Source organism: Orcinus orca, chromosome 3 (genome assembly GCF_937001465.1).
Source record: "Orcinus orca chromosome 3, mOrcOrc1.1, whole genome shotgun sequence".
NCBI lineage: Eukaryota > Metazoa > Chordata > Mammalia > Artiodactyla > Delphinidae > Orcinus > Orcinus orca.
In genome coordinates this window covers 73,086,501-73,097,738 of record NC_064561.1, presented here as the reverse complement: position 1 = coordinate 73,097,738, position 11,238 = coordinate 73,086,501, and the positions used below count along the sequence as shown (strand labels likewise).

The 11,238-nt window shown below is 42.8% G+C and overlaps 2 protein-coding genes across 2 annotated transcripts in view; one reads left to right on the top strand and one right to left on the bottom strand.

The window, feature by feature from the left end:
- The window catches only part of CATSPER3 (cation channel sperm associated 3), a 57,745-nt gene that overhangs the window by 29,228 nt on the left and 17,279 nt on the right, over positions 1-11,238 (top strand). The gene's annotated exons all lie outside the window — the stretch shown is intronic.
- Positions 5,685-7,240, bottom strand: LOC125964066 (protein Tob1). The gene has a single exon (XM_049708298.1). The coding sequence runs from the start codon at positions 6,820-6,822 to the stop codon at positions 5,788-5,790; it is 1,035 nt and encodes a 344-aa protein (XP_049564255.1). The 5' UTR covers positions 6,823-7,240; the 3' UTR covers positions 5,685-5,787.

The following is an 11,238-nucleotide window of genomic DNA, read 5'->3' as shown; positions in this document are numbered from 1 at the left end:
AGGTGAGTGCCAGGTGGCGGGCACCTCGGAGTGAGGGAGTAATCAGACAGTGGGGGCTGTGCCCATTTTTTGGGGTATGGGGCACCAAGGGAGCAGGGGCCTAAAGTGATTCAAGGGTCGCTGGAGATGAGGAAGTCAAGGGACAAAGAGGCCTGGGGATTGGTGGATGTCCACAGAGATGCTGAAGGCCCCCAGGATGAGAGCAGGGTGGGGTGGAGCCATTCCAAGATGCAACAGGGTGTGGGAAGGTGGAAGGTTGGCCCTGCCCAGAGGCAGGGGCTTTGCCCATGGAGGCTGGGGCTCCGAGGATAAAGTAGGGGATGGCCTCCTGAATCAGGTGGGTGGGGGATGAGCAGCCTCCCTCTAGAGGGCTGCCGGGGAGCGATGTCCTCAGGCAAGAGAGGGTTTACAGGGAAGGCCAGGAGAGAGATCACTGTGGAATGAAGGTGCCAGAGACCTGCGGGAGTCATGAGAGGAAGGTGGTCATGGTGGTGGGCTGAGGGAAAGGAAGTCCAGGGCTGTGCAGGGAGGAGGAAGCAGAAAGGACTGGTGGCAGGAGGGGCTTCCATCTTGGGGAGTGGGGGGAGGGGCAGTGACCCAGATTGTCCCTTGTGAGGCTGAGGGCACGAGCCAACTGCTGAGTGCATTGTGTTGTGGCAGCCTGGTCAGCGGGGAAGGCCTGGTGGTGCCAGGGTCTTGGTGCCCGGCAGGGATAGCCCAGGGATCCAGTGAAGGGCACACAGCCCTCCCCACTGGCCAAGGCCTATCCCAGAGCTCAGCCTGGCTTGCTTGGTGACCGAAGGCCTCTGCGTGGCCTTTGGTCCATGTGGTCACGCAGACACCCAAGGGCACGCAAACACAGCATGTTCATACGCATACAGTCCATGTTTGACCCCAAGGTCTTTCTGTCATTAAGCAGAGCCTTGTATCCAAAAGTTGTTCCCTGGGGAACCATCAGACCCCCTGGTTGTAGCTCTTCTATGGGTTTGGGGATGTCCCTGGACCCCCAGAGTGACTCTGGATTACATGCCCTCTGTACACCAGCCTGGCCAGCTGGCCAGGGGAGCTGGAGGTGCCAACGGTGGAGCCTTGCACCTCTGTGCTGATTTATATTCACTGAGGTCTAGATGAGGCTCTAACAGAGCTGCAGCTCAGTGCCCAGAGCTGGCACTCCGGCACATTCTTGACTCCTGTTCCCTGATGAATTAAGATGACATTCTGCTTTCCACCTCATGGCAATAAACCTGCACCATGAAGAAATAGTTTCTTGCTGTTTTGCACACAGAGAAGCTCTGTTAGCTGGGCAACCAAGGGCCACACTGTCCTTGTTCATCTGCATTTCAGCCTGAAGAACCACCTGCAGACACTGGGCTGCAAGTGAGAGCATCAGCCTCGCCTCCCTCCCTGCCTGCTCCTCTTTGGGGTGCATCACTTGCCACCCATCAGAGCGGCAGGGCCCGAGTACCTGCCCTGACAAGAGGTCCTCTCCATGCCCAGAATGCCCCAAGGCCAGGAGGGCAGCCCTAGCGTGATTCAGAGCCCAGGACAGCTGAACTGGGGGCTAGGAGTTGCTTCCCCAAAGAATTTGGGAATTCAGAATCAGGCACCTACTGGGGGCCAGGCTGTAGGTCTAGAAAGTGCAGGACTTCCTCAGGGAAGGAGCTACCAGCCTATGGGGATCTGGGTAAACATCCATGGGACTAGATTTCTTTTTTTTTTTTTTATACATCTTTATTAGAGTATAACTGCTTTACAATGTTGTGTTAGTTTCTGCTGTACAACAAAGCGAATCAGCTATATGAATACATATATCCCCATATCCCCTCCCTCTTGTGCCTCCCTCCCACCCTCCCTACCCCAACCCTTTAGGTGGTCACAAAGCACCGAGCTGATCTCCCTGTTCTATGCAGCTGCTTCCCACTAGCTATCTGTTATACATTTGGTAGTGTATATATGTCCATGCTACTCTCTCACTACATCCCAGCCTCCCTTTCCCCCACTGTGTCCTCAAGTCCGTTCTCTACATCTGCATCTTTATTCCTGCCCTGCCACTAGGTTCATCAGTATGATTTTTCTAGATTCCAAATATATGCTTTAGCATACGGTATTTGTTTTACTCTTTTTGAGTTACTTCACTCTGTATGACAGTCTCTAGGTCCATCCACCTCACTACAAATAACTCAATTTCATTCCTTTTTATGGCTGAGTAATATTCCATTGTATATATGTGCCACATCTTCTTTATCCATTCATCTGTCAATGGACATTTAGGTTGCTTCCATGTCCTGGCTATTGTAAATAGTGCTGCAATGAACATTGGGGTGCATGTGTCTTTTTGAATTATGGTTTTCTCAGGGTATATGCCCAGTAGTGGGATTGCTGGGTCATATAGTAATTCTATTTTTAGTTTTTAAAGGAATGTCCATACTGTTCTCCATAGTGGTTGTATCAATTTACATTCCCACCAACAGTGCAGGAGGGTCCCCTTTTCTCCACACCCTCTCCAGCACTTATTCTTCCTAGATTTTTTCATGATGCCATTCTGACTGGTGTGAGGTGATACCTCATTGTGGTTTTGATTTGCATTTCTCTAATGATTAGTGATGTTGAGCATCTTTTCATGTGTTTGTTGGCAATCTGTGTATCTTTTTTGGAGACATGTCTATTTAGGGCTTCTACCCATTTTTGGACTGGGTTGTTTGTTTTTTTGATATTGAGCTGCATGAGCTGCTTGTATATTTTGGAGATTAATCCTTTGTCAGTTGCTTCGTTTCCAAATATTTTCTCCCATTCTGAGGTTTGTCTTTTTGTCTTATTTTTGGTTTCCTTTGATGTGCAAAAACTTTTAAGTTTCATTAGGTCCCATTTGTTTATTTTTGTTTTTATTTCCATTGCTCTAGGAGGTGGGTCACAAAGGATTTAGCTGTGATTTATGTAATAGAGTGTTCTGCCAATATTTTCCCCTAAGAGTTTTATAGTGTCTGGCCTTACATTTAGGTCCTTAATTCATTTTGACTTTACTTTTGTGTATGGTGTTAGGAAGTGTTCTAATTTCATTCTTTTACATGTAGCTGTCCAGTTTTCCCGCACCACTTATTGAAGAGGCTGTCTTTTCTCCACTATAAATTCTTGCCTCCTTTGTCAAAGATAAGGTGACCATATGTTCGTGGGTTTATCTCTGGGCTTTCCTTTTTTTAATACTAACTTTATTTGTTTATTTATTTATGTATTTTTATATCTTTAATGGAGTATAATTACTTTACACTGTTGTGTTAGTTTCTGCTGCACAACAAAGTGAATCAGCTATATGTATACATATACCCCCATATCCCCTCCCTCTTGAGCCTCCCTCCCACCCTCCCTATCTGACCCCTCTAGGTCATCACAAAGCACCGAGCTTATCTCCCTGAGCTATGCAACATCTTCCCACTAGCCATCCATTTTACATTTGGTAGTGTATATATGTCAATGCTACTCTCTCACTTCATCCCAGCTTCCCTTTCGCCCGCTCTGTCCTCAAGTCCATTCTCTACATCTGCGTCTTTATTCCTGCCCGGCCACTAGGTTCATCAGTACCATTTTTTAGTTCCATATATGTGCGTTAGCATACGGTATTTGTTTTTCTCTTTCTTACTTACTTCACTCTTTATGACAGACTCTGGGTGCATCCACCTCAATACAAATAACTCAATTTCATTCCTTTTTATGACTGAGTAATATTCCATTACATATATGTGCCACATCTTCTTTATCCATTCATCTGTCGATGGACATTTAGGTTGCTTCCATGTCCTGGCTATTGTAAATAGTGCTGCAATGAACACTGTGGTACACGTGTCTTTCATTTTTATTTATTTTTTTAACATCTTTATTGGAGTATAATTGCTTTACAGTAGTGTGTTAGTTTCTGCTTTATAACAAAGTGAATCAGCTATACATATACATATGTCACCATATCTCCTCCCTCTTGTATCTCCCTCCCACCCTCCCTATCCCACCCATCCAGGTGGTCACAAAGCACCGAGTTGACCTCCCTGTGCTATGTGGCTGCTTCCCACTAGCTATCTATTTTACATTTGATAGTGTATATATGTCCATGCCACTCCCTCACTTCGTCCCAGCTTACCCTTCCCCACCCCATGTCCTCAAGTCCATTCTCTACATCTGCGTCTTTATTCCTGTCCTGCCCCTAGGTTCATCAGAACCTTTTTTTTTTTTTAGATTCCATATATATGTGTTAGCATATGGTACTTGTTTTTCTCTTTCTGACTTACTTCACTCTGTATGACAGACTCTAGGTCCATCCACCTCACTACAAATAACTCAATTTCATTTCTCTTTATGGCGAGTAATATTCCATTGTATATATGTGCCACATCTTCTTTATCCATTCATCTGTCGATGGACACTTAGGTTGCTTCCATGTCCTGGCTATTGTAAATAGAGCTGCAGTGAACATTGTGGTACATGACTCTTTTTGAATTATGGTTTTCTCAGGGTATGTGCCCAGCAGTGGGATTGCTGGGTCATATGGTAGTTCTATTTTTAGTTTTTAAAAAAATTTTACTTTATTTATTTATTATACAGCAGGTTCTTATTAGTTATCTATTTTTACATATTCGTTTATATATGTCCATCCCAATCTCCCAGTTCATCCCACCACAACCACCCCCTCACTTTCCCCCCTTAGTGTCCATACACTTGTTCTTTACATCTGTCTCCATCTGCCTTGCGAACCGGTTCATCTGTACTATTTTTCTAGATTCCACATATATGCGTTAATATACAATATTTGTTTTTCTCTTTTTGACTTGTTTCTCTCTGTATGACAGTCTCTAGGTCCATCCACATCTCTACAAATGACCCAGTTTCGTTCCTTTTTATGGCTGAGTAATATTCCATTGTATATATGTACCACATCTTCTTTATCCATTCATCTGTCGATAGGCATTTAGGTTGCTTCCATGACCTGGCTATTGTAAATAGTGCTGTAATGAACATTGGGGTGCATGTGTCTTTTTTTTTTTTTTTTTTTTAATTTTAAAGAATTTTAATACAAACTTAATATAAACTATTTCAGTCCCTCTTAACATGTAAGACACTGACTCAAAATACTTTTATACCGTTTTTTTCAAGTATTGCACAATATAGGTACAAAATTAATATTTACGATTACATTTTCTTCCATAATATATAGCAAAAATCTTTAAACCTTTAACAGAAAATACATTTTTTTGAAAAAGCAAATATTCGTACATTTTCATTCCACCACTAAAGGAATATCCTGTACACAATTTAGAAGAGGTGATGTCTTTAAGATGGATAATTTACAATTTCAGTAAAAAAAATACAACATGAAGCTGCTGCTGTCACAGGTCACTGTAGTAAAAAGATATAAATGCAATACCATGTCGTAGAAACAATATATATATCCTCTGGTATTTTACAAACTTTGTACTAAATTAAATTATACAATTAGAAAAGACCAATAAACCCACTTATTATTGCCAATTTTTTATATATAAAAAAAAAATCAGCCATGTCCTTGCTATATCTTAAATACTGTAAGAGGCCATATCTGAGAGTATACTTTAAAATATACAGTCAGTATAAAATAACTTTGTGCTTGGTTGGCAATGAAAAATGATGCATGTTTTATTTTTGTAACCAAGCTTGAATGTATCCTTACTATAAGCTTAAAAAAAAAAATCTCAAGGAGGTTATAAAAAAAAAAACATCCCCCTTGGGTCCGAGCATTTTAACTTGTACAATACATCTTTTCTTTTTTTAGTTAGCCATAACAGGCTGGAATTGCTGGTTAGAATACTGCATGTTATTCAAGCTAAAATTCAAGCCATCTACAAAAGACTTCTCGTTGAGGCCTCCGTAGGCCGCAAACACATCAAAGGCATTACTGTACTGGAGAGGACTGAGGTTAAGGGGGCTGTCACCTGGGAACATTCCACTGGTACTACTACCTTGACCCTGCATATTAGGAAAAATAAATTCCTTGGCGTTAGGAGAAAGAGCGGAGGTTTTCTGCTGTTGCTGCTGCTGCGGTGGTGGTGACGGCGGTGGCTGGGATGGCTGTTGCTGTGGCCGTGGCTTCTGCTGGCTACCCAGGCCGAGCCCATACAGAGAGTGCACTGAGGAAGAGATGGCTTTCTGCTTCAAGAGGTCATTCACATTCAAGCCGAGGTTGATAGGAGAAGTACGTGCAACCTTGTTGCTTCGGCCACTGTTCTTCATTTTGGTAGAGCCGAACTTGGTGGCAGCAAAAGTGGCAGTGGTAAAGGTTAAAGGCTGAGTGGACCGGGGCATGAAGGTAGGGCTTACAGCAGCAGAGTGACCAAAGGGAGGAGATGGAGAGCTGGACACTGATGAGGCTGGGTCACTTATGGGCATAAAAACCTGGGCCTCTGGGTTAAAGCTGTTTTTGATCTCCTTATCCAACTCACATCCATTTTCATTATTATCATCCACATAAAGCACCTTCACTGGTCCCTTTTCACCAATTTGGTAGGAAACCTCAAATGGGTCGATCCAAACACTAAGATCCTGCGGCAGATTGCCGCGAACATCATCAATGTCCAAACCACTCTCTTTGGATGCTTGTTCAATCACTGGGTCCACCTTCTCCCCTACGTGTATACATCTAAACCCTGATCCTTTGTATGGCTTTTCAGGATACCAGTGCCCTTCATATTTCTTCTTAAGAAGTCTTTCGAGCTCTTCACCAAAAATGTTGACACGTCTCCTGGGAAGCTTATTGTACAGATATGAAATAATAAAATTTAGTGCTACTTGGATTTCAAGCTGCATAGCTGCTATGCCACAAAATTAGATTTGTGTTTCAACTCCCCCCCCAAGACACACACAAAAGTGTTCAGTTTGTGGCAGAGAAACAAATTTTCATTCAAAGTGCTGGTATTAGTAGATATCCTTCACCTTGAGTGGTCTTGTTCGGGTTGCTAACACCACAGACCCGGCCGCTGGGCGGACAAGGGGCGGCAGGGCGGGGGCACGGGAGGGTAGGCGGCTGCAAGCTGGCCGGGCCGAGGGCACGCCGACGCCGCCGGGCGGAGGTTGCGGAGGACGAGGGCCTCAGGAGCTCGCCCCTTCTGGCTCGGAGTGGCGAGGACGGGATCAGGCGAGCGCGCTCACTTCTCCACACAACCCGGTGCCCGGCCCAGCGTCCCCGTAGAGCGCGTACTCCGCGCCGGGCCAGAGCTTCGCTCCTTCTCGCATGTGTCTTTTTGAATTATGGTTTTCTCAGGGTATATGCCCAGTAGTGCGATTGCTGGGTCATATGGTAGTTCTATTTTTAGTTTTTTAAGGCACCTCCATACTGTTCTCCATAGTGGCTGTACCAATTTACGTTCTCACCAACAATGCAAGAGGGTTCCCTTTTCTCCACACCCTCTCCAGCATTTGTTGTTCATAGATTTTCTAATGATGCCTGTTCTGACCAGTGTGAGGTGATACCTCATTGTAGTTTTGATTTGCATTCCTCTAATAATTAGTGATGTTGAGCAGCTTTTCATGTGCCTCTTGGCCATGTGTATGTCTTCTTTGGAGAGATGTCTATTTAGGTCTTCTGCCCACTTTTTGATTGGGTTGTTTGTTTTTTTAATATTGAGCTGCATGAGCTGTTTATATATTTTGGAGATTAATCTTTTGTCTGTTGATTCATTTGCAAATATTTTCTCCCATTCTGAGGGTTGTCTTTTCATCCTGTTTATAGTTTCCTTTGCTGTGCAAAAGCTTTGAAGTTTCATTAGGTCCCATTTGTTTACTTTCGTTTTTATTTCCATTACTCTAGATCTTGTTGTGATTTATGTCAAAGAGTGTTCTTCCTATGTTTTCCTCTAAGAGTTTTATAATGTCCAGTCTTACATTTAGGTCTTTAATCCATTTTGAGTTTATTATGTGCATGGTGTTAGGGAGTGTTCTAATTTCATTCTTTTACATGTAGCTGTCCAGTTTTCCCAGCACCACTTATTGAAGAGACTGTCTTTTCTCCATTGTATATCCTTTCCTCCTTGTCGTAGATTAGTTGACCATAGGTATGTGAGTTTATCTCTGGGCCTTCTATTCTGTTCCGTTGATCTATATTCCTGTTTTTGTGCCTTGTTGTCTTGATTACTGTAGCTTTGTAGTATAGTCTGAAATCAGGGAGTCTGATTCTTCCAGCTCCATTTTTTTTCCCTCAAGATTGCTTTGGCCATTCGGGATGTTCTGTGTCTCCCTACAAATTTTTTTTTTTTTTTTGCGATACGCGGGCCTCTCTCTGTTGTGGCCTCTTCCATTGTGGAGCACAGGCTCCGGACTGCACAGGCTCAGCGGCCATGGCTCACGGGCCCAGCCCCTCCGTGGCACATGGGATCTTCCTGGACCAGGGCACGAACCCGTGTCCCCTGCATTAGCAGGTGGACTCTCAACCACTGCGCCACCAGGGAAGCCCTCCATACAAATTTTAGGATTTTTTTTCTAGTTCTGTAAAAAATGCCGTGGGTAATTTGATAGGGATTGCATTAATCTGTAGATTGCTTTGGACATTATAGTCATTTTCACAATATTGATTCTTCCAGTCTAAGAACATGGTATATCTCTCCATCTGTTTGTGTCATTTTTGATTTCTTTCATCAGTGTCTTATAGGTTTCTGAGTACAAGTCTTTTACCTCCTTAGGTAGGTTTTTTCCTAGGTATTTTATTCTTTTTGTTGCAATGGTGAATGGGTTGTTTCCTTAATTTCTCTTTCTGGTCTTTCGTTGTCAGTGTATAGGAATGCAGGAGGTTTCTGTGCATTAATTTTGTTTCCTGCAACTTCACCAAATTCATTGATTAGCTCTAGTAGTTTTCTGGTGTCATCGTTAGGATTCTCTATGTATAGTATCATGTCATCTGCAAACAGTGACAGTTTTACTCCTTCTTTTCTGATTTGTATTCCTTTTATTTCTCTTTCTTCTCCTATTGCCTTGGCCATTACTTCCAAACCTATGTTGAATAATAGTGGTGAGAGTGGACATCCTTGTCTTGTTCTTGATCTTATAGGAAATGCTTTCAGTTTCTCACCATTGAGAATGATGTTTGCTGTGGGTTTGTCGTATGTGACCTTTATTATGTTGAGATAGGTTCCCTCTATGCCCACTTTCTGGAGAGTTTTTGTCATAAATCAGTGTTGAATTTTGTCAAAAGCTTTTTTCTGCATCTATTGAGCTGATCATATGGTTTTTATTCTTCAGTTTGTTAATATGGTGTATCACATTGATTGACTTGCATATATTGAAGAATCCTTGTATCTCTGGGATAAATCCCACTTGATCATGGTGTATGATCCTTTTAATGTATTGTTGGATTCTGTTTGCTAGTATTTTGTTGAGGATTTTTGCATCTATATTCATCAGTGATATTGGTCTTTAATTTTCTTTTTTTTGTAGTGTCTCTGTCTGGTTTGGGTATCAGGGTGATGGTGGCCTCATAGAATGAGTTTGGGAGTATTTTGGAAGAGTTTTAGAAGGATACATGTTAGCTCTTCTCTAAATGCTTGATAGAATTCACCTGTGAAGCCATCTGGCCCTGGGCTTTTGTTTGTTGGAGGATTTTTTTTTTTTTTTGTGGTACGTGGGCCTCTCACTGTTGTGGCCTCTCCCGTTGCGGAGCACAGGCTCCGGACGCGCAGGCTCAGTGGCCATGGCTCGTGGGCCCAGCTGCTCCGCGGCACGTGGGATCTTCCCGGACCGGGGCACGAACCTGCGTCCCCTGCATTGGCAGGCGGACTCTCAATCACTGCGCCACCAGGGAAGCCCTGTTGGAGGATTTTTAATCACAGTTTCAATTTCAGTGCTCCTGATTGGTCTGTTCATATTTTGTATTTCTTCCTGATTCAGTCTTGGAAGGTTGTACTTTTCTAAGAATTTGTCCATTTCTTCCAGGTTGTCCATTTTACTGGCATATAGTTGCTTATAGTAGTCTCTCACAATCCTTTGTATTTCTGCAGTGTCAGTTGTTACTTCTCCGTTTTCATTTCTAATTATTTTGATTTGAGTCTTCTCTCTTTTTTTCCTGATGAGTCTGGCTAATGGTTTATCCATTTTGTTTATCTTCCAAAGAACCAGCTTTTAGTTTATTAATCTTTGCTATTGTTTCCTTCATTTCTTTTTGATTTATTTCTGATCTGATTTATGATTTCTTTCTTTCTGCTAGCTTTGGGGTTTTTTTTTGTTCTTTCTCTAACTGCTTTAGGTGTAAGGTTATGTTGTTTATTTGAGATTTTTCTTGTTTCTTTTTCTTTCCTTTTTTTTTGGCTGTTTTGGGTCTTCGTTCCTGCACGTGGGCTTTCTGTAGTTGCAGCGAGCAGGGGCTACTCTTCATTGCAGTGCACGGGCTTCTCATGGCAGTGGCTTCTCTTGTTGTGGAGCATGGGCTGTATCTAGGCGCACGGGCTTCAGTAGTTGTGGCCCAAGGGCTTAGTAGTTGTGGCTTGCGTAGCACAGGGGCTTAGTTGCTCCGTGGCATGTGGGATCTTCCCGGACCAGGGATCAAACTCGTGTCCCCTGCATTGGCAGGTGGATTCTTAACCACTGTTTCACCAGGGAAGACCCTCTTATTTCTTGAGGTAGGATTGTATTGCTGTCAACTTCCCTCTTAGAACTGCTTTTGCTGCATCCCATAAGTTTTGCGTCATTGTGTTTTCATTGTCATTTGTTTCTAGGTAGTTTTTGATTTCCTGTTTGATTTCTTCAGTGATCTCTTGGTTATTTAGTAGCATGCTGTTTAACCTCCATGTGTTTGTATTTTTTACCGTTTTTTTCCCTGTAATTGATATCTAGTCTCATAGCGTTGTGGTCGGAAAAGATGCTTGATACGATTTCAATTTTCTTAAATTTACCAAGGCTTGATTTGTGACCCAAGATGTGATCTATCCTGGAGAACGTTCCATGTGCACTTGAGAAGAAAGTGTATTCTATTGTTTCTAGATGGAATGTCCTATAAATATCAATTAAGTCCATCTGATCTAATGTATCATTTAAAGCTTGTGTTTCCTTATCTATTTTCTGTTTGGATGATCTGTCTATTGGTATAAGTGAGGTGTTAAAGTCCCCTGCTATTATTGTGTTACTATCGATTTCCACTTTTATGGCTCTTAGCATTTGCCTTATGTATTGAGGTGCTCCTATGTTGGGTGCATAAAGATTTACAATTGTTATATCTTCTTCTTGGATTGATCCCTTGAT

What these genes read in the sequence shown, in the direction of transcription:
- LOC125964066 (XM_049708298.1), bottom strand. Translation starts at nt 6,822, where the DNA reads ATGCAGCTTGAAATCCAAGTAGCACTAAATTTTATTATTTCATATCTG.